Source organism: Aptenodytes patagonicus, chromosome 2, assembly GCF_965638725.1.
Source record: "Aptenodytes patagonicus chromosome 2, bAptPat1.pri.cur, whole genome shotgun sequence".
Classification (NCBI taxonomy): Eukaryota; Metazoa; Chordata; class Aves; order Sphenisciformes; family Spheniscidae; genus Aptenodytes; species Aptenodytes patagonicus.
In genome coordinates, this window is record NC_134950.1 from 132279376 (window position 1) to 132303182 (window position 23807).

The 23807-nt window shown below is 43.4% G+C and overlaps 1 protein-coding gene across 3 annotated transcripts in view; it reads left to right on the forward strand.

The window, feature by feature from the left end:
- The window catches only part of RFTN1 (raftlin, lipid raft linker 1), a 112051-nt gene that overhangs the window by 82913 nt on the left and 5331 nt on the right, over positions 1 to 23807 (forward strand). For all 3 annotated transcript variants that reach the window (XM_076331228.1, XM_076331231.1, XM_076331229.1), the window contains exons 7-9: positions 10874 to 10989; positions 21721 to 21824; positions 23237 to 23318. In XM_076331228.1, the coding sequence (XP_076187343.1) occupies positions 10874 to 10989; positions 21721 to 21824; positions 23237 to 23318 (302 nt within the window). The remainder of the gene's footprint in view (positions 1 to 10873; positions 10990 to 21720; positions 21825 to 23236; positions 23319 to 23807) is intronic.

Below are 23807 nucleotides of genomic sequence, written 5' to 3' on the forward strand. Positions count from 1 at the left end.
GTCTCCTTACTCACTGATTAATCCTATTCCAAATTAAGTATTATTAGCATACTTTCTTTAATTGGTTATATCACATTTCTTTGTTCTGGGGGCTGGTTTTCTCTTTGGTTTGAAGTACAAATTCATTATTTTGCTTATTAGACTTAAAGGCAGGGTTATTATCTTCTTCTTTTCCCCCTTGTCCTTGGAATGCCCAATGAAGTGAAGATTTCCAGATTGTCAGTAGTCATAAATCTGTTTCTTCCTTCTGCCAACAGTTTAATAATTAGTCTTTAAAAGAGTTTTAAAGTTCACTGATAACAATTGTTTCTTTTTGCTTATTGACCAGATAATTATAAACAGAAATACAACACAATTGCAAATTACAATATGTAAACCACGCAGAGTTACACCATATATTAAATGTATTCAGATTTTGATAGTAGTTAGAAACAGCAGCTTGCTCGGTCCTTGAATGTTCTTATGTTGACAAATAACAGTTATTTAAATTTGGAGTTCAGTAACTTGCTGGTGTTTTTCATCCAACTCATGTCATTGCTAATTCTGCCTGCAGTCCCAGGTGTAAACTGATCCCGCCTGGTGATCTAAAATGATCATAGGACTTCACCCTTGCCCTCTTCTAGTGAGAAGTGAAGACTGTAGCAGCGAGCTACAGATTAATACCACTGCAAATGGAAAGGATGTAACAGGTGGGGTCTCTTTCTTTCCTAAAATGGCAAGTCTCCAACCAGCAGCGTGAGAAGGTGAGAGTGAGAAGGGAAAAAGAGTCAAAGCTAAGGTTATATTTTGATGCCTTAATAGAGTAATCACAAGCCTGCTCATCTTTAGTTGTTTTGAACTGCAGGTCTTTAAATGCCTGGCATTGTATTTCTTTTACCATTATGTCTGTGAATTTCCTGTCTTTCAAACTTAGAAAAAGCCAGCCAACCAACCAGAAAACATTGACAGTACTTAAAGACAAAGCAAATGCAACAAAATGTGAGTCGCTTGGAAGAGGAAAATAGGCAGGTTTTTAGAGGGACAGATTGATTGTCTCTGTTATATTTGCACTGCCTCTGACAGTGATGAACCAGTGATGCATTTGGCCAGTTACAGTCACCTTATCCACTGAAGTGGCTGGGATTTTCATCATCCATATGGAATTATTTTTCTCTGTGTGTACTGAAGGTGAAAAGATTCAGGAGGAGGGAGGAATATAAATATGAAGCAAAGGCCAACATTCAGGTCACATGCTATATAAAGCCACAGATAGCTAGTTTTCCTCATTGAGAGCAACAGCAGCCTAAAGGTTAGTTTCCTAGATAAGGGGGATTTGTAGTTCAAAGGGGAAAATTGTTGCCCACTAGGAAAGCTGTCATGGTAAAGTAAGAAATCTTTTCCCATATACTTCTTGTAAATCAGAAGCAAGAACATCAAAATAGCTTTTTGTCAACCGAGCTACATCAAATATTTATACAACCCAGTGAAAATAGCTTTTTGTGCACAGTAGGATACCTTAATAAAAAATGCAGTGGTAATGGAACATTTTCAGAGGAAGGACCTTTATGTTCAAAGCCTTTTCTTTAAGAAAGAGTGAAGTTATGTCAGTTCAAGAGTAGAGATTGGGAAATGATAGCACAAACAGCAAAGTCAAAATGGTTTGTTTTATTGGCATTCCTTACTCCCCTACTGCAAATGAAATAACGTTTGGAATTACTAAAGACCTTTTTAATGTAGGCTAAGTTCCAGGAGCTAAATCTTGTTAAACAAGAGATTACCAAAAGAGAATACAATTGTATCGGAATCAGGAAATACCTTGCATGAGAAACAGTGGAAACTGGAAGGACCAGTTATCCTCAGGGTACTCGGCCCCCCGAGCTGGAAGACGGGGACGGCGAGCAGGATGAACCCCCCATAATCCAGGAGGAAGCAGTCAATGACCTGCTACGCCACCTGGACACTCACAAGTCTATGGGGCCGGATGGGATCCACCCGAGAGTGCTGAGGGAGCTGGCGGAGGTGCTCGCCAAGCCGCTCTCCATCATTTATCAGCAGTCCTGGTTAACGGGGGAGGTCCCGGAAGACTGGAGGCTTGCCAATGTGACGCCCATCCACAAGAAGGGCCGGAAGGAGGATCCGGGGAACTACAGGCCTGTCAGCCTGACCTCGGTGCCAGGGAAGATTATGGAGCGGCTCATCTTGAGGGCGCTCACAAGGCATGAGCGGGACAACCAGGGGATCCGGCCTAGCCAGCACGGATTCATGAAAGGCAGGTCCTGCTTGACCAGCCTGATCGCATTCTATGACCAGGTGACCCGCCTAGTGGATGAGGGAAAGGCTGTGGATGTGGTCTACCTGGACTTCAGCAAGGCCTTTGACACCGTCTCCCACAGCATTCTCCTCGAGAAGCTGGCGGCTCACGGCTTAGACAGGTGGACTCTGCGCTGGGTCAAAAACTGGCTGGATGGCCGGGCCCAGAGAGTTGTGGTGAATGGAGTTACATCCAGTTGGCGGCCGGTCACGAGCGGTGTTCCCCAGGGCTCAGTACTGGGGCCGGTCTTGTTTAATATCTTTATTGATGATCTGGATGAGGGGATTCAGTGCACCCTCAGTAAGTTTGCAGACGACACCAAGCTGGGTGGGAGTGTTGATCTGCTCGAGGGTAGGAAGGCTCTGCAGAGGGACCTGGACAGGCTGGATCGATGGGCCCAGGCCAACTGTATGAGGTTCAACAAGGCCAAGTGCCGGGTCCTGCACTTTGGCCACAACAACCCCATGCAGCGCTACAGGCTTGGGGGAGAGTGGCTGGAAAGCTGCCCAGCAGAGAAGGACCTGGGGGTGCTGGTCGACAGCCGGCTGAACATGAGCCGGCAGTGTGCCCAGGCGGCCAAGAAGGCCAATGGCATCCTGGCCTGTATCAGAAATAGTGTGGCCAGCAGGAGTAGGGAAGTGATGGTGCCCCTGTACTCGGCCCTGGTGAGGCCGCACCTCGAATACTGTGTTCAGTTTTGGGCCCCTCACTACAAGAAGGACGTTGAGGTGCTGGAGCGTGTCCAGGGAAGGGCAACGAGGCTGGTGAGGGGTCTGGAGAACAAGTCTTATGAGGAGCGGCTGAGGGAACTGGGGTTGTTCAGCCTGGAGAAAAGGAGGCTGAGGGGAGACCTTATCGCTCTCTACAACTGCCTGAAAGGAGGTTGTAGCGAGGTGGGTGTTGGTCTTTTCTCCGAAGTAACAAGCGATAGGACGAGAGGAAATGGCCTCAAGTTGCGCCAGGGGAGGTTTAGATTGGATGTAAGGAAAAATTTCTTTACTGAAAGAGTGGTTAAACGTTGGAACAGGCTGCCCAGGGAAGTGGTGGAGTCCCCATCCCTGGAGGTATTTAAAAGACATGTAGATGAGGCGCTTAGGGACATGGTTTAGTGGGCATGGTGGTGTTGGGTTGACGGTTGGACTCGATGATCTTAGAGGTCTTTTCCAACCTCAATGATTCTATGATTCTATGATTCTATGACCAACTCACCATCTAAAGCTTTAGATGGCTGATCTTTGTAGATAGGTTAGGTAAGATTCAGCTGAATAAATGTAGGCAGGGCAGACCCTGCAGGTATCTGCATATGAGTTGTCACCCGAAAGTGCCATTATAATCAATGGACATCTAGGCCTAGACCAATGTAGTCAGTAGGATTTCTGTTGTGATCCACCTCATCCTACATCAGATATCTAAAAGAGATCAGACAGATTGGAGTGGGTGATTTAGTGACAGCAGACCTAGGTAAGACTGAGATACTTAGTGCCTCCTTTGCCTTAGTCTTCACTGACACAGTCATCAAGGCCTCTGAGCTTGGAGGCAAGGTTCAAGGAGGTGCAGGACTAGCAGCAGTGGATGAAGATCAAGATGGATTGCTTGAGTTCCTGAGACCAAATAGTCTGCATCCAAGGGTGCTGGGAGAGCTGGCTGATGTCATAACATGGCCACTTGTAGCCATCTTTGAAAGCTCATGGAGATCAGGGGAGTTTTCCAACACTTGAGAAAGACAAAGGTTGCATCTATCTTATAAAAAAGGCCAAAAGGAATCATAGAATCATAGAATCATTGAGGTTGGAAAAGACCTCTAAGATCATCGAGTCCAACCATCGACCCAACACCACCATGCCCACTAAACCATGTCCCTAAGTGCCTCATCTATTCGTCTTTTAAATACCTCCAGGGATGGGGACTCCACCACTTCCCTGGGCAGCCTGTTCCAACGTTTCACCACTCTTTCAGGAAAGAAATTTTTCTTTACATCCAATCTGAACCTCCCCTGGCACAACTTGAGGCCATTTCCTCTTGTCCTATCGCTAGGTACTTGGGAGAAGAGACCGACACCCACCTCGCTACAACCTCCTTTCAGGTAGTTGTAGAGAGCGATAAGGTCTCCCCTCAGCCTCCTTTTCTCCAGGCTAAACAACCCCAGTTCCCTCAGCCGCTCCTCATAAGACTTGTTCTCCAGACCCCTCACCAGCTTCGTTGCCCTTCCCTGGACACGCTCCAGCACCTCAACGTCCTTCTTGTAGTGAGGGGCCCAAAACTGAACACAGTATTCGAGGTGCGGCCTCACCAGGGCCGAGTACAGGGGCACGATCACTTCCCTACTCCTGCTGGCCACACTATTTCTGATACAGGCCAGGATGCCATTGGCCTTCTTGGCCGCCTGGGCACACTGCCGGCTCATGTTCAGCCGGCTGTCGACCAACACCCCCAGGTCCTTCTCTGCTGGGCAGCTTTCCAGCCACTCTTCCCCAAGCCTGTAGCGCTGCATGGGGTTGTTGTGGCCGAAGTGCAGGACCCGGCACTTGGCCTTGTTGAATCTCATGCAGTTGGCCTGGGCCCATCGATCCAGCCTGTCCAGGTCCCTCTGCAGAGCCTTCCTACCCTCGAGCAGATCAACACTCCTGCCCAACTTGGTGTCGTCTGCAAACTTACTGAGGGTGCACTCAATCCCCTCGTCCAGATCATCGATAAAGATATTAAACAAGACCGGCCCCAGTACTGAGCCCTGGGGAACACCGCTCGTGACCGGCCGCCAACTGGATGTAACTCCATTCACCACAACTCTCTGGGCCCGGCCATCTAGCCAGTTTTTGACCCAGCGCAGAGTACACCTGTCTAAGCCGTGAGCCGCCAGCTTCTCGAGGAGAATGCTGTGGGAGACGGTGTCAAAGGCCTTGCTGAAGTCCAGGTAGACCACATCCACAGCCTTTCCCTCATCCACTAGGCGGGTCACCTGGTCATAGAAGGAGATCAGGTTGGTCAAGCAGGACCTGCCTCTCATGAACCTGTGCTGGCTAGGCCGGATCCCCTGGTTGTCCTGCTCATGCCTTGTGAGCGCCCTCAAGATGAACCGCTCCATCATCTTCCCCGGCACCGAGGTCAGGCTGACAGGCCTGTAGTTCCCCGGATCCTCCTTCCGGCCCTTCTTGTGGATGGGCGTCACATTGGCAAGCCTCCAGTCGTCCGGGACCTCCCCCGTTAACCAGGACTGCTGATAAATGATGGAGAGCGGCTTGGCAAGCACCTCTGCCAGCTCCCTCAGCACTCTCGGGTGGATCCCATCCGGCCCCATAGACTTGTGAGCGTCCAGGTGGCGTAGCAGGTCATTGACTGCTTCCTCTTGGATTACGGAGGGTTCATCCTGCTCGCCGTCCCTGTCTTCCAGCTCGGGGGGCCGAGTACCCTGAGGATAACTGGTCTGCCTGTTAAAGACTGAGGCAAAGAAGGCATTGAGTACCTCAGCCTTTTCCTCATCCTTGGTGACAATGTTCCCCCCTGCATCCAATAAAGGACGGAGATTCTCCTTGGCTCTCTTCTTGTCATTAATACATTTGTAAAAACATTCTTTTTTTGTCTCTAATGACAGCGGCCAGATTGCGTTCTAGCTGGGCTTTTGCCTTTCTCATTTCTTCTCTGCATGACCTAACGAGATCCCTGTACTCTTCTTGAGTCGCCTGCCCCTTCTTCCACAAGCGGTAAACTCTTCTTTTTTTCCTGAGTCCCAGCAAGAGCTCCCCGTTCAGCCAGGCCGGTCGTCTTCCTCGCCCGTTCTTCTTACGGCGTACAGGGACAGCCTGCTCCTGCGCCTTTAAGACTTCCTTCTTGAAGATTGTCCAGCCTTCCTGGACCCCTTTGCCCTTCAGGACCGTCTCCCAGGGGACTCTCTCAACCAGGACAATCCAGGGACCCTACAGGGTGGTCAGCCTCATTTCATTCCTGGGTAAATCATTGAGTGAGTCCTCTTGGAACACGTTTCTGGACACATGAAGGAGAAGAAAGTGATTGGGAACAGTCAGCATGGATTTAACAAGAGTAAATCGTATTTGATGAAACATTGTTTTCTGTGATAAAATGACTGGATTTGTGGATGAAGGGAAAGCAGCAGATGTCATTTTGGGTGAATTCATCAAGGAAGTTTGACAGTGGCTTCCGCAATATTTTTGTATCCAAGTTAGGACCCTGCAGCCCAGATGGGAGGACAATTAGACGGGTAAAAAACTGGTTGCATGGCTAGGCTCAGAGGGTCATGGTTAATAGGTTACACTTTACCTGGAGTAACAAGTGGAGTACCACAGAGATATATCTGGGGACCTGTTGTGTTTAACAACTGTATCAGTGATGCAGAGGAGGCAGTGGGGCTTGCTTTTGTCAAATTTGCAGATGATCCCGTACTCAGAGGTGCAGTTGATGTGCTTCAGAACTGGGCTGCTGTCCACAGGGACCTGGGCAGGCTGGAAGAACGTGCCAGCAGGAGCTTTTTGAAATTCCACGAGGACAAATGTCCTGCCTCTGGGAAGGAAGAGGCCTTTTCACTAGTCCAGGCTGGGGACTGCCTGACTGGGTAGCAGCTCTGTTGAAAAGGGGGATGTTAGTAGGCAGCAAGCTGAAGATGAACCAGCAGTATGCCCTGGCAGTAGAGAAAGCAGCAGCGTACCAGGCTGTAACGACAAGAATATAGCCAGTAGATAAAAGACAGTGATTATCCTCCTCTACTTGGTGCTCATTAGATTGCATCTAGACCACATACTGTGCCCAGTTTTGGGCCCTCCCCCAAAGGGGGCAAGGAAGATGCTAGTTTAGCAGAGGGCCAACAAGATAGTCAGTGGCTGGAGCACTTGTCCTGTGAGGAAAGACTGAAGGAGCTGGGTTGGTTGAGCCTGGAGAAGGGACAGCTTTGGGGGACCTAACAGCGTCTGGCAGTGCCTATGAGGAGACTATCAAGAAGATGGATCCAGGCTCTTGACTGAGGTGTGTGGTAGGAGGATGAGAACAAATGTGCATAAATTGAAACAAGAGAGGTCCTGGTTGGATATAAAGAAAAACTTTTTCATCATGAAAACAGTCACGCTCTGGAAGAGGCTGCCCAGGAAGTTGTGCGTTCTCCATCCTTGGAGATTTTCAAGGTGCAACGAGATAAAGCCCTGAGCCATCTGGTCTGCACTTGTATTGAACCTGCTTTGAGCAGGAGATTGGACTGGAGACCTCCTGAGGTCCCCATCCACCTGCATTATTCTATGATTCTATGAAACTCGGTCCTGAATGAAATAATGCTTATTTCTCTCCATCAATTGTAAAGAGCGCTTTGGATGACTAACTCAGCTGTAGACCTCTGTATCATAAATATCTAATGTTAGACTACGTGAATCTCACCTAGTGGGCCAGCTATAGAACATGTGACTGTAGACTTAAGTTGCTGCAGACTCTAGAACATCTGTGTGATAAAGGTATTGCAGGTAGACTCAGTGCATCTGTCCATCTCCTTGCCCTTCCACACCTCGGTGTAAGAGTTTCCCTGAAATTCCTGCTGATCCTGACACCATAGCATGGGTTATGTGTGCCTTTTCTCCAAAATATGACCCTGTTAGCTCTCTTTGTGCTTCTTTCTCCTTTCCCCCAATTATTCTCAGCATCCCAAATGCTTCACATGGGAAAGAATTAATGATCCAATTATTCTTTCCGTTACCTCCCCTTTTCATCTGGAAGATTAGTAGATGACCTGTAAAAGGGAAGATGTACAGCCAAGGTGTGAGAATTGGCAGATGTGCATTCATGGTATGAAAGTTTAAATGTTACGGCACGACAGGTAGAGAGGAGACATGGTTATGGTTAAGGGGGAAAACCTTAATAAGCATCATCAACCAGTTTCTCTTACAGAGTTTTTCACCAGCATCACTCTGTTGAGCAGACACCAGTATGCAGCAGCTGTCTCTCCCTCATCATTTTTCCCCTTCCAGTTTTGTCATTTTCTATAGGTTTCTTTCCTGACCAAAAAATTAATGGATCTTAGGATTGACTGGATGTAGCATTCAACAGTAATCATTGTACATCCAACAAGGAAGCACAGTCAAGTTTATCTGCTGCCTGTAGGGTCTCACGAGCTCAGCTATTAGTTTCTAAAACATTACATATGTGCCATAATGTTCACATATGTGGAAGCTGTGAACTGCATGAGTGGAATGCGCAGCAGAGTGAAACATAAAGGATGATTTACGAGTGAGTGTAAACACACACATGCTGATTGTGTTTTGATCACTTATTAATTAGCTGGCAAATGCATGGGGCGAGCTCAAGCTGCAGTTGTGCCAACAGTGCGACACTGAATTTCATTAAGAGAATTCACAATACAGGAGCAGTGCACCGGCGCTGTATAAAGCTCCTGGCAAGACCTGGGTGTCTGTGTCTAGTAGGGATCTATGGGTTTCTGCTTTCAGCCTTAGGTGCTGTCCTGTCATCCCTGCTTTGGAAAATTAAAGGGTTATTTATACATTATGCATCCTAAAATAGATTTGGGTGTGGGTTTGGGTGTTGGAATGTGATATATTGCACAGAAGTTGAGTTGGTTCCTGCTTTGAAATGTAGGATCTAACAAAGTGCCATTTCTGAATGAAATATGATAATTAAATCTTGTACCCATTTGTATGTGGCAAGCTTGTTCTCCCTATGTTTTCTAACCTGTAACCCACCTACTTAGTGATCTGGCCTGTTATTTTGTCTGTTCTCCTCACTTGGATGAGAAATCTATCTAGATGACAGCAGTTACTGCTTTGTAGTCCAGCTCATCCTCCTTGGAGCAATGTGTAATACTGGCTTGCTGTAGTGGTGAGGAGTCTTCATCTCTCTTTATTCGAAATGGAGTTGCAGGAAACCTGCCTGGGGAGACAGTCAGTGTGAAAGTAGACAGTGTATTTTTCTACTTCTTTGAGTCTCCCAGCAGAATCCCAAGGAGAGTCCCTAGTAAGTGGTTTACAACTTTTTACCTTCATAACCGAACTCAAAAAACAATGTGCTGTGTTAGTTTAGATACAAGTATTTGCATCTGCTCACTTACAACTTAGTGACTTGATTGAAACTGCAGCAAGAGAGAGTAGCAGACTATGCAAATAGAAGCAAAGGGGTGTGCAAATGCTTGACGCCTGCAGCAACAGTCTTGCTACAGTGTGTTTGTAGACATAAGCCTCCAACTGTAGGAGTCTGGTTTGTTGTGGGCTTTGCCTCCAACAGATTTATTATTTCCAGATAATAAATTGAATTTAGATCATATAATGACATCGGAAGATGTTGACTGAGATTGTGTCTGCAAGAGGTAAGAAGCGTCTTAATCCTCTTCACTGCCTCCTTTGTGAGAATTGGTTCTGAGTTTGATACATGTTTTCCCTTGGAGGCAGCAATGCCTTCCCACTGGCATTTCTTGACCTCGTAACATCCACCAGGGAAAGCAGGAGGATGTGATGAAACAGCTAAGCAGACTTATCCCGAAGACTCTCCTGTTATTTCAGGAATCTGTCGGTTTGGCATGTGTGGTTGCATTTCAAAAACATATATCATACCAGTGCAAGGAACATAGTTTTCCTACAAATGTAAAGAAACTATCATGCAAAATACAATACTTGGGGAGGGGATAAGCAAGATCTTTATAATCAGTCATACAGGGTAAACGTATTATTTAAACTAGAGAGGCTGAAAAACACACTTTGTGACAATGTGAGAGGAGTTTTCTGTGTTCATAAAGAGTACAGTACTGCTTATTTACAGTTTTTCTAAATAGAATTCTATTGCATCATCATTTAGCTTATTTTAGCAAAGAAAAGTAAGTAATTTTTTTTCAGTTACTCTGATTCTGTTCTGTCATGGAGCTGACAAAACTTGAGTTCTTGCGTATGGGAGTGATTGCTGATTATGGAGTATACAGCTAAGTTGAAGGAGAAAGTGCTCAAATACTGCTTAAATAACTTTAATAGTATGTGTTGTCTGAAAAAAGGCTGAACGTGCTGGGAATGCAAATGAGAATAGAGAGCCACTAAACCAGATGGTCAAAATGCCTTCATAAACTGATAAATAGTTATGAATGTATCTTCTTTCACACTGTTCAGATATGCCAGATCATCCTTAGTCCATGTAGATCACTGTAACTGCAACGGCTGATCCATATGTAGGTTTCTGACTTGTGTGAATGAATTGGTATAGTCATTAATATCAGTGTACCTTCAAAAGCCCTTGAGTTGACATAATACATGGTCTTTAGCCCCCAAAGTGTGTGTATAGCTTCAAGTAGGTGAGCAGTACTGCTGAACTGAGGACTGAATCAATTTTGCCTGCTCAAAATGGGAGAGCTGTGTTTTTTGAGGACGAACTCTGGAATAACAGAGTGCACAGTGAGGTTTGCTATTAGAGAGTAGGATTGCTCTTAAAAACTGCCAGAGATATTAGTCTCATTCATTTAATAGAGCTGGACTATCAGAGGAAGCTCTGTGCACTTCTTTATTAACAACCTTGGAAGAATTTGTTATTAATAAATTCAAATACCTCACTACACGTGAAATGTCTTCCATAAGGCTTACAGATAACCCTGTGTTTTCACAGATGCTTTACATGGGACAATGGATGGCGTATTTCTCTTTGAAGATGTTGCTGTGGAAGACAGTAAAACCATGCAGGGCTATGATGCAATTGTTGTAGAGCAGTGGACTGTCCTGAAGGTATGTGTGCAGTTTTTCTTCTTTTATTTTTTTGTAAATCAAAACACTCCAAGACTGTGAGGCAGACTCTCATGTACTGATCTGTGCTTCAGCGGTACCAGACAGGCAACTGAGGTAAAGGGCTGCAACGTAACAGTAATGCCAGTTAACCACACTCTAGGTTTGTACGATGCACTTTTGATTTTTATAATCTCCATGCTTATTGTGGGGGTAGGAAACATGAGTGATGGTGAGCAATGAAACTCATGGCTATCTGTCCTAAAAATACAGATGTCTGCTAGATTAACTGTAAAGAGGATCTCCATTGGTTGTCAGGGTAACATGATCACACAAGTCACTGTAGCATCACAGTTTTAAAGAAGGCAGCCCTTTAGGTAGGGTTAGCTGCAGTAGGAGTGCACAGATAACTGCATTTGCTTCTGTCTGACCTCCTTCATATACTGAAAGAACTGTATATTCTGGATAGGTCGCTATAAACAAACCACGTGTGTCATAGATTGGCTTTTTACTGATCCGAGTGCACGCTCAGATCAGTAGGAACATTGTTCAGATCAGATCAGTCAGCACCAATCTTCCACAGCAAATTTGATACACAGGTAGGTATTTGAAAAGCTGGGCTTAAAATTCTTTGTGACTTGAAGCAAAAAAAGAAGATACCATTGCATAACTCTTAGAAGTTTTGTTTTGTTTTGTTTTGTTTGATTAGTCTGCCAGAAATAGATGTTATGTATCTATAAAGGCAATGCCTGATCTTTTCACTTGGGATATATTGTAAATGGTGTAAAATCCTAAGAAAGACAAGCAAGGCACACACATGCCAAAAGGATGGATTAAGGGAAAATGGGACAGATGCTAGACTAAATGTGTAAAATTCCAGGAGACTAGGATTAAGAGTTTGGTTATTAGATGATGACTTTGTAGTGTAGCAAGAAATGGCCATATAATAATGGCTAGAAACTTCTTGAAGAACAGTGTAACGCATTAATGGCAGCTTTTCTTGTGCTAATGTGCATCTGAACAAACAATTCCTATATTACATTTAATGTTATTCCAGTTATTACAGACTTGACTGTAAGCTCTTGTTCATTTTTAGGGTCAAATTGTGGTGTTGCCACTCAGGAGCAAGGTTTTGGGATAATGACAGATGGTTCCATGAGTGCATTAGGTCAGTGCTGTTCAAGAAGGCAAATGTTAAGAAGGTTTAATGTTAACCATATGTTAAAAACTGTTAGGAAAGGAATAGCGGGTGAAACAGCAAGCATATACTACTACATACTACTGTATAAGCCGTGGTTTGACAGCACCTTCTTTCAGAAGGTTATGTTAGCACTGTAAATGTTCAGAGAAGAGCAGTGAGGATGATCAATGATACAGACAGCTTCCATATTAGGAAGACTTTACACGGTGTGTCCTTTCAGCCTGGAAAAGAGAAGAGTTGCAGGGAGTGGAATAGGTAGATGTCTCCTAAATCATGGGAGGCATGTAAATAGGGATTGACTGTTTTCCTAAGAAAGGACAACCCATAAGAACGAAGGGTTGTCAAATGGCACTAGTTGGGGCCAGGTGCAAAACAAACAAAAAGGAGATAATTCAGGTAATTCTTTATGCAGCAGGCAGCAGATCTGTGGAACTCCTTTCTGGAGAATGCTGTGGGTTCAAGAAGTTTGGATGGGTTCAGGTGGAAGTGATGTTGTTTTTTCCTCTGCCTTATCTCTGTGTTTATACAAGCATTTTAATTCAGATCAGGAGTGCATTTTTGAAGTGAACCTCCTGATCCTCCCCACTTAATATGCCTCACCTGACATCACAGAATGGTCTCATTGCACAAACTGGATTCCTTTCAGTAGAAACTAAACCAGACGTGCTGAGAGGAAGTACACAAAATATTTGGGGCAGGTATCCTACATGCTTGCCCTGATACATATTACTCTTCCTTAGCTGTCACTTATAGCCCTGTTGGAGACAGCTTTCTGAGTCAAATGGATTCTTGATCTGAACCAGTCTGGCTCTTAGACAACCAGTGAAAGGTTCTCTGTCTCAGTAGGATAATGCAAAGTTATGCATAATGGCCCCTACGCACATCTTAGTTTGCTCTGTGTGGACACAAGAAAGTTCATCTCAAGCTATGTGACAAGGACAGCATCTGATAACGGGAATCCTGTGATGGCAGAGTGGTGACCACAACACTAGGACACAACAAAAGAGTATCTTCTAGAAGGGCCCCTTGAAGTGTTAGAGCCCTGGTAGGTGGAGTATCATTTGCCTTCAATTCTAGCAGTTCCATGCTGGAGACACAGCTGGTCAACAGATTAAGGAATCAACCTCCCAGTGCCATCTGGTGTGTCAAGAGATGCTCAGTGCTGCATACCATGTGTGTGAGGGCTAACATGGAGAATCTCTTGTTCCAGACATAAGATTTGGTATGTGCAATTTCAGAAACTGACTGATAGCATATACACAGCTTCTTGGTATGATCAGATTATTCTCTGCTGTAATTTAAAATTTGGATGCTGGGTGTTCCCTGGCAATTTTGCTCCTCTGAGATCAAGTGCCCCTCTTTTGGGGACGTTATGAACGTGTTACCCACCAACCTGAAAGTGGAGGAATATGGAGAAGAAAAAGCCTGCTGAAGAAAGGAGGTTGAGGCATTGGGCAACTCTGGCAAGGTCTTACCCATTTAGAGGAAGAGCAGAGACATAATGCTTTCTGAGACATAATAGGCATAGATAGGTAAAGTGATCAAATGAATGAAAGAAATACTGGAAGCCGGGGGATCTGTAGGCATTTGCCCAGTGTCGTACCCAGAAGACCAAGTCACCTCTCTGTTAAACCCCATCAGAATTCACCTTTATTTGCCATAAATAGGGTATAATGCAGTGGCACAGGAAGAGACTGTAAAATGGGGGATGTAGAGGGAAGGAGACAGAGTTCAGTAGTGACAGAAGATGTCCGAAAGCCAGTAAAGGCTTTGTTTCTGTTCGAGTACTTCAAAGTATAATTATCACAGAGATAATTATGGAGCAGTGGAATGACTCATTAATGTAGACTTTCTTACTTTTTTTATATAGGTTCAGCTCTGATCTAGATTAACCTTTTCCATTTGTTGTTTTCATTTGTACCAAGGCAGTGGAAGAAGCCCTGATGGACACCATGACGTAAATGTGTATAATGGATCCTTATATTAAATTTGTATCAGATTTGATTATCTGGCTGAGCTATGGACTTGTTCATCAGATGTGGTCTGAACTGAATGTAAATTTATTGTGCTGTATCCCAATTAAGAGGAAGAAACAAACAAAAGAATCCCAGCCACAACAGAAGAAAGCTGTTTTTAAAAAGGAAGACATGTAGCATGTATCAATGCCCTTAATAATAAAAAGAGAACCTTTCTAAATGAAAAGGTGAAGTTCTGCTGTTTAACCATAGAAGCAAAAGAGAGGGTCTAGCACACCTCTTAGCAGAGAAAGTGCTGCCTTTTTAATTGCTAAGGGTAATAGAGAAAACAAGCTGAACAGTGTGATGCACTCGCTATGTGTGTAAAATGTCAGTTTGTAGAGGATGTAAAGCTCGCAGCTGTCACAGTATGTGGTCCCGCCAAGCAGCAGACAGGATGTAATAGCTCTGAGTAATTTAACTCTTTCTTCTCAAAGTAGAGCTGTGGCATCCTCTGCAAATGACCACAGGACTTCTAATGACAAAATGCTGCTCTCATCCCTATCACTTTAACTCTAAAAATGTCAGGGCACATTATTTCCACCTCAGCCTCTGAGATGTAGCACTGAAACTTGTTTGATGGTTTTAATTCTGCTTGTGTAGGCAAATGTGGGTAGGCAGTTCTGATTAATCAGAGTCTGCGTGATTTCCCTCTCCCCAGCTCTAATCTGTCACCTTCTCTTCCCCATTACCCAAGACAAAATAGCTAATGCTGTCTTTAAAGTTGAGCGCTATAACATTTATTTTAGATTTCTGCATTGTTCTGCTTCTGAAGCCTTGTTCATTCTGAAAATATTGTCCTTAATTTACAGGTATTTTCTCATTGAAAATCTTCAGCTGGTGATTCATCACTTTCTTATTTTCTGCTATATCATATCTTTGGTGTACTGACATGAATTAAAATCTCAAATACATCATGGTGTTGCCATTTTCCTGGCAGAACTGAACAGGTTCAGTGTCCACTGTAGACATGGTAAACCTTTTGAAGTGCAACATATCAAAAGATTTAAAAAATGATCTCTGCTGAGCTTAGGTTGCAAGTTGCCTTAATGTAAGCCTTGAAACAAATTCCCTGGAATTGAGGATTTGATTTGTCTGTAAACCTGATTTAGGTCATATGTCAGTTAAGATACATTCTGCTGTCTCTAGCAATGGGAGAAAGGCATGACCAAGTCAGCAAAGGAGCTGATGGCGATGGGCATGAAATGCAGTTGTGTGTGTGACCCTCTTCACCACCCAAAGGACATATATGTTGCCTGGGTGTAATATTTCAGTATTTCGCCCCTTGTTGCTTTTCAGGAAAAGCTGAACAAAAACCTTCAGGAGCCTGTTATCTTCAACAAGTTTTTATAGTTCTTGTTTCTTTTTTTTATGTAAGATACAAAAGCAGCATATATACGTATATATTTGTCTACTGAACTCAGTAGACATATGCTCTATATAGGATTAAAACACACAGGCTAATCTTTCTTTGGTTTTGTTGATAAAATTAGTAATAAAATCTAGCAATACGGATTTGGAACTTTCCTGATACTTGAGTATTGAACGTCTAACAAAGCAAACACTTCTTCCATGTGAGTAAAGGGCACTTGAACTAAACAGGCAGAAGAGCACAGGATTTAAGCCAGTCTGAATAAAAAATTACTTCCTGTCTATCGCGGCTTGCTTAGGTTTTGTGACAAGATCAGAGATAAGGATTAGTTCTCTGCTCACCCCTAAAATCTTTCAGGAAAAAGTGAGCATACCAGATCTGAACTTTCCATTTAAGAACAAGCTGAGGAAAAGTATCTGTCCTCTTTTATACTTTCTAAAAAACTACACAGGGCACAAGTCATGCTTCTTTTCCCCAGCAGGTCACCTTTAGCCGTGCAGTAGTGCCCTGGCTAATGCACCTCTTTGACCCCGTGCTGCTGCCAGGCAGGTTTGGGAGGGGCCTCAGCATTTTGAGGCACACGGGAAGCAGGTGCTGGGACCCCATAAATCGCATACGCAGCCTGCACATAAGCGAAGGGCAGTGCCAACGTTTGCTCTCCTGCTGCCTGAACCAGTGGCAGTAGAGGGTCTGTGCTTCAGCTGCGTTTCTCACATGGAAATAGATTATTAGTTCCATGATGGTGGAGCGGTGCACAAAGCTTTTTTGCAAAAGCCAGATTTTGTTCGAGAAAAAATTATAACCAAAGGAAATTATGCTGGGGAAGCTGCATAGAGATGATTAAGCTGTGTGTGGTAAGGCACCCCGGAGTATACAAGTTCCCAGGTAGTGTTTTTCTATATCGGTTTTTTTCCCAAAAACAGTTGATGGACGAAGAGTAAAATCAGCATTCACCTTAAGGTACAGTGCACAAGTGTTGCAGGAATTGTGAAACTAAAAATGCCAGAGTTACTTAAGAAAATGTACTGATGGATTGCTAGATCACATTTATTTCTTGTGCTCCGTGGCCAGTTATGTGGAGTTGTCCTTTCACGTGTACGTTGCCTGTGCAGTTGTAAGTTTAACCCATTTCATAAGATGCTTCTGTGCTTCCTTTGTGGAGAACTCTCTGTGTCAACACGTTCACCTTGTGGAGCTTTTGCTACCTATCCTGTGCTTCAATAAATGCAAAATTGTGTTGCTGTGCAAGTGTGCTTCTGTGTTTACAGGCACAGGCAATATCAGGAGCACTCAAATGTTGTTGTTAGTTTATACGTACGCTAGAAAGTAGGATTTGCATCGGCAGAAGTCACTGAGAAAAGTGGGCTTTGTGGGCACAAGAGCATCTTTTGGTTGTTTTTTATTTTACCCTAGATGTGGAGACAGATGTGAACGCTACTCAGCAGCCTATGTGTGTATTGAAATTGTGACTGGATACATCTGAATCGCAGAAAAACTGTCTTAACAGGATGCTACCCCATATAGTGTTACAGCCTTATATATTCTCAAAAACATTTCACAGTGCATGAATTCACATATATTTAGTAATCATAAATAACTCTAAATTACATATGCCCAGAATAATGAGCAAAAAGCCTGTCTGTGGATTTATTTATCACTTTTTTTTCTATTAACTTTCCAGTAAGGTCCCACTTTGGCAGCTAGTCTGTGTTGGTCAGTGACCCACCTGCTGCCAAAAGCCAGTGGTGGTTTCTAAGGGTGCAGGAGCCATCCCACACCCCTCTGCTATACAGCTAATGGACGTGTAGCAAGTGTCTGCTAGCAGGGTGCTGTGGTGTATTACACATGGAAATTTAGGAGCAGCTCAATACTAGAGGAGCATAGTCCAACTTTTATTGCTGAAACACTTGTGAAACTTCTCTCTTGCTTCCAATAAGTGTTTTTAATGGATTGATAATGTTATATTATTAGCAGAAATTACCTTTTGGAAGAAGTCTGAAAAGGAAAAAGGCAAATAATTCACAAATTTAGAGCTTGGATTTAGTCTCCCTGTCAGCTGTGTTACTGCAAACATAAAACATTTGCAGCATGCTTTTACCGGGTCATTGTCAGGCAGCCCATATATTCAATTTCTCTCATTTTATTTTCCCTCTTTTCCACTAAGGTGCAAGTCCTGCCTTCGCCACTTCCTCTTCCTCCCTTCAGTGCCCTGGGAGAAAGCTCTGGCTTTGGCAGTGGTGGGAACTGGTAACCAGCCCTGGCTGGGGGTGCACGTTGCCACCCTCATGGGCTCTCCCCTCTATTTTTTGTAAGGAGTTGGGTTTGAACGCACTGCCCCTTTTTCCCCACAAACAGTAGGTTACACTGTCAAAGCGACTCGTGTTTTTTACTTCCCATCCTCTTTGCCATCTGTCTGTAGATCTCAGTACGCAGTCTGTTAGGATTTGCCAGTAGAGGTTTTATTAAGATTTATTTAATGGGATTGTCAATCTTCCACTCTTTAATCCAGATTGGAAAAAAATATTAAATAGTGACAATCCATAGCTGCCTTGTAACTAAATCACATTCACTTAACCCAGGAAAGAATGATTTCTAAAGAACTTCTTTGTGTCTCGCAAGAGCTTAGTAGTTGTCTTGTTTATTATCTTGCTGTGGTTAAAATTGCCGCAGTAGGGGGGGAAAAGAAAAGAAAAATTGTTAATGCAGTTGTTTGTGTGGCTTGCCCTAGATATTATCGTTATCATTTTTTAATCATTTTTTTTCTAATGAGCAGAAGCAACTGTGCAAGGAGAAAATGCTGAAAACAAACAGTACAACTATAAATAAAATGAATTCTTTTCATGTGATGCAAGTCAAGGGAAAAACCTAACTCAATATGCTCTGGCTTCTTGACACTCAAGGTGTGATCAGAGATTACTTATCATCCACAGGAGAGTGGGAAGCAAGTTAATTAAAATTTTCCACCCTTTCACTGAATGAAATGTCTCCCAGTTTGAGACGCATTATTTGAACACTTCTTTTTCAGTAGAGCTCTGGCACGTACTTTCTACTTCTGCTGGTGTTCAAATCCAATATTTGCTAGCTAGAAAGAGCATTGCAATTTCGTCTTATGAAACCGTACGTTTGAAATTTTATTTCCATTGCCTCAAATAATAGTAGATAAAATAATTTTAATTGTATTAACTGTAAAATGAATACAAGATGACTCTTTTCCTCTGCACCCATCCCCCAGTTATTGTTTGTTTAGAAGCATTTTTGCTTTGGAAAGCATTTAATATGACACCAATTAAAGGTCTGTATAACCATGACTCCTGCTGGCACACAAATTCCAGTCGTGGGATAGGATTACAACCGATGATTCAGGAGGGGGAGGGAGAAGTCATTTCTTGTGGTCTTAAAGAAAGCTTCAATTATCTGTATTTGCAAGTAAGGAGCTTGAAGCCCATATGGATTACACCTGTTTATTCAGGAGTGACGCCTTTCTCTTGTCTATCATCTTCAAACACAGCCAATTATTAGGAGTAGTTTATTCCCCCAGGGACCTGAGGAAGAGGTGCGCTGTCTGACTCCAGCAAAGCATCGTGCAGAGTCGGTGAGAGCTTGTTAAAGAGCATGTGGAGCTCGGAGGAGGTGTGCACCTCTGCATAATGTACATGCCTCCTGCCTCCAAACAGCCTGACACGCAGATTGTAGTGTCAGGTACCAGCACATATGAAAAATAAGAGGTCATCTTTTTGTAACAGTGGTACAGCACTCTTTCAACAGAGTTTTTTTTACGTTTCCAGATGTTTTTTTTATTTTTCTTTAGGCTTAATTGACTTTAACCTTAAATTTAATTTCTGATAACTTTACACTTTTCAACGTGCTTTACTTGCTCTTTTCCCTTCTGCCCATTGGGATTGTGAAACACAACATCATCTGCTGCAGATGATGCTTAATCCTGACAAGTCAGACGGGTCCAAAGCCAGTCGTGTCTCGCCACTCAGAGCCTGCAGGGACAGCGGGCTGTGGCAGGAGCGACGGCGCATCCCTGAAACAATTTGGTTTCTGCAGCAGCCAAATGAGCTCTGCGTGGTATTGATGTCCTTCCTCACTGCCGTAATCTCCCTCTGATTTTTGACGTTTGTCGCACATCCTGATGCAAGGAAAAGGTTCTCCTTGCTAATCACCAACCTTAGGCAATGAATTCAAAATAGAAATCCTCTTTGCAACATTAGATGTTGCTTGGGGCACAAACAAGATCTGCTGTGCCGGTCTTTCCTGACCTGCTAGTCTCCCACCCTCTAAATGAGTGAGCTCCTTCTGGTTTTTCCTCTACAAACACTGTATGATGGAGGGAATGTTTTGGTCAGATCCTTTTATGTGTTCTTCCAGGCGCCTCACGGCAGGCTTGCAATGGTGGATACTCTGACCTTATTCTTAATGCTCATGTTGCATATTTTCGTCTTTATTTTTGGACGGTGTTGTTGACCATTCTCATAAATCTCAGCGTGTTATTAATGTGTTTTCTTGAGACATTCGCTCTTAAAAGCATCTAGATGTGTCACAATTTTTGCATTACCCTCGGACACTATTTTAAAAACTGGAAAGAGGGTGGAAATACCCATCTTACGGAGGGAAATGGGAATCTGAGGAGACTCTGAATCTACCACGATCACAGCTGTAGGATAAGTCCTGATCGCTTCAGAGGACACGAGTCAAAGGCCATGTGGTATTGCTCCCCTCTTGCAGGGCATCTCTTTCCTCTCCTGGAGTCAGCAATTCTGGCCTGTGCATGGTGATGTTGTAAAGTAGCAGTATCTCTGTAAGTCCCTGAAAGCCTCTGTGCAGAAATCAGAAGTAACATTAGTAGAGCGTTCTCTTGCATGGACTTTATGGAGTAGAGTTTTTAAACATTCTCCTTTTTAAGCAGGAGTGATACAGCTGCTTCAGCTATTTCCATTTGTAGTCATGATCAGGTTTTTAACAGGTATAGCCAGGCAGTCATTCAGTTACGAAGATACCAAGTGACCTAAATTACATTCGTTAGAAGAAAGGAATAGCTGAGATTGGATTTCACTAAAATACCTTGAAATAACTACAGCAGGATTTGGATTAGTTCTGATCAAATGACTATTTTATTACTGTGGAATAAACGGATTTTTTTGGAGCTGCAAAACTCTTGTGCCTTACCCAGTGTTGAGAATTGGCAGTTAAAACTCCTTGCATGCACATGAAACCAGTGTAAGTGCCTGAGCTTTTTGGCAAATATAATTGTTATTGCAAAGGGATATAGCTATATTTGTAGAGACTAGTAGTTACCATTTGCCTGCTTTGTGTTTATTAAAACTAAAAACTAGTAAATATGCTCTAGCATCTCTTTGTTAAACTACCGAAAGTCTTGGCAATTAGACACCTCACTGGTGTCAGTCTCTGTTGAAACCACCAGTGGTTCTTTCTGTGCGAATTACAGGGTTTGCCATCCAGCAGAAAGAGAATTAGCAAGGGTCTGCTGGGTAGATCTGCGGCTGGAGACAGACTTCTGCACTGAAAAGCAACGTTTTTGGTCTCGCCCACAGATTTCCTGATTCAAAGTAACAAGGAAGCAATGCATATTTGTGGGTGATAAAAGGAATAGACCTGTACTTGTATTTTATTTTTGTTGTTGTTGCCCATTTTGCTTTTTGATCCATCACGATCAAATGAGTAACCCGACTGATTTCAGTACAGATCTTCAGGATTTACTCTAGCCTAGACAAGAGCAGAATCCAAGCAAAGCAATGTTGTCATTTTTTAACTACTTGAATATCTTTTTGCTTGGGCGGAGATAATTGATAAAATACAATGAATTTGGCCTGTTCAGATCTGGAATCATCTAAAGCTAGATGGATGACTCAGGCAATGTAAAAACAAGATCACAGACATTTACCATTTTAAACAAACTCATTTAACAGTTTGGGATGTACAGGCTATCAGTCCTGTGTCTCGTGTTTTCGAACATTTTCCTTCCTGCCTAGCTGAACATACAAAATGACCCACTTCAGTACAAAAACCCTTTCTCCCTGCCAGAAAACCCACACACGTATTTTTTCTTGGGGTTTTTTTTTGTGTCAAACTGAATGTTGTGCTCTAAGCGATGATGCTAACTGTTGATTTTTCTTTCCTAGGGAGTTGAAGTGCAGACAGATTACGTTCCGCTGCTGAATTCCCTTGCCGTGTATGGCTGGCAGCTGACGTGCGTGCTTCCTACTCCGATTGTGAAGACAAATAGGTAGGGAGGGGATGGGCAGTGTGCCTTTCGGCCAGGGAAGTCGCTGTATGAGCACCACAGTCCGTACAAGCAATTCTCCTTGCAGTTAGCATGGATTTCCTTGCCATGCGCGCAGTAGGTGCCCTTGCAAACCCTGCTGCAGCTGTTCTCAGGGGTTTCGGAGCACCACAAGCCGCGTGGGGCAGGAAGCACGTGTCTGCTGGGCAAAATACTGCAAGGTGGCAGTGTGGTTTCTGCATGAATTTTCTGGGTGTTGTCTCTGCCTCTCTGTAAACTCCTTGATTGTAAAATTCCTGCTCTGGATCTCCCAGTAACCCCTCCTAGAGCAAAGACAAAACCTGTGATAACATTTGTTGCCTATCTGAAGAAAAGTAATTTTATTCTTAATCGATGTTTGTCTAATGCTGCTGGCATACACAGTCTAGCTAGGCAGAACCGTGTGAGATTGGTGTATCATTACTCTAGTAGCCTTGTTCGCATATATAATCATTCTGCGGTCTACTTTGCTGGTATTAAAATTCTGAGTTTTTAAATATAAATGCAAGTCGTTTAAAAATACTCTTCATAACTGTGGTGAAAAATAATCATCCCACTTGTTAATCACAAAGATGGCGCATTCTGGATTTTCACTGGTCAGGCATATATTTATATGTACACTAATATAATCAGTCATGATTTTTTATCTTAAGAAAGTAAAAATATGCCCAGTTCTTTATGCGATCTAGATGAAGACTACTCCTACACATAAAAGCCTAAAAAGTAAAGGCCATCTGTGCTGGGGGAAAAATGGTATTTAAGTTTTTCATATATGTTTAAATATAGGAATGAATGGAAAATCATAATTATGATTTGTAAGCCCTGTCTCTTAAAGGTGAATATGGTTTTCTTTCTCTTCTAGCTTTCTGTATCCCATTTATAACTTCAGTAACACGGGTCAGGTTGACGGTGCAGAAGGGCACCCACCCAATCTAACCACTGGTGGCATTTGGTTGCGCCTCCTGCCGTGCTGCAGACCTGTAGGGAGCACCCAGCCCCATTCCGGATCGGTGCCCCAGGAGGGAGAGAGGGAGCACTTTGGTGTCGCTGAGACGCTGCTAGACACAGGCACCGGGGCGCTTGGGCGTCTTGCTTTTTGTTCCAAACAATTTATTCTGTGTTTACACACTAATGCTAAAACATTCAGCAAAAGTATGCCACAGGCTGACAGGCTCTATCAGGCTGAACAGTTGCTCTTTTTCCCCCCCAAAATACCAGGCTGCTCAAAGACACTGGGGACAGGCAATGTTTAGGTCATTCTTCATTTTGTTCTCCTTTGACCTGCAGAAATAAATGACTGAGATGGATTTTCGCTTTGAATGATGCTGGATGTGAATTTAATTCATTCTCAGGAGTGTGCATTTGTTTCTTTTCAGGGAGGGGAATTTATCTACAAAGCAAATTGTATTTCTTCAGAGACCTTCTTTGCCCCAGAAAGCGAAGAAGAAAGAATCTAAGGTAAATAACCTTGAGTTCCTGGTTTCTTTGTTTTTTGTTGGCAGTATTTTAATATTGTAATTGATTTCCCATAGAAGTAAAAATGGTCTATTCAATGTTTCTGTACTACAGTAGCAAGACACAAGGAATTGAATTGTTCAAATGAAAGAAACAAAAAATGCTCCAATGATGTGAAAGCTCTTGTATTTCATTCTCTGTTGAACTCGCGGCAGCAGAAGAGACGTAGATTTCTCTTTACAGCTCGGCCATAAACCTCCATACGTGACCTAAAATTCCCTGCCCATATTCTCTGCCTGCAAGGTGGAACCAATACTATTTTCTTTCACCCATTGCCTGTCTTTTCTATTTAAATTGCTCTCTCTTTCTTGCTATGTGTTTTGGTAGAGCCTAGCACAATGCAGGCCTCATCTTGGCTGGTGTTTCTATCTGTTGTGTGAATGTTAATGAATTCTGCTAGAATTTAACCAAAAAAAGCCCCCTGAATCCAGC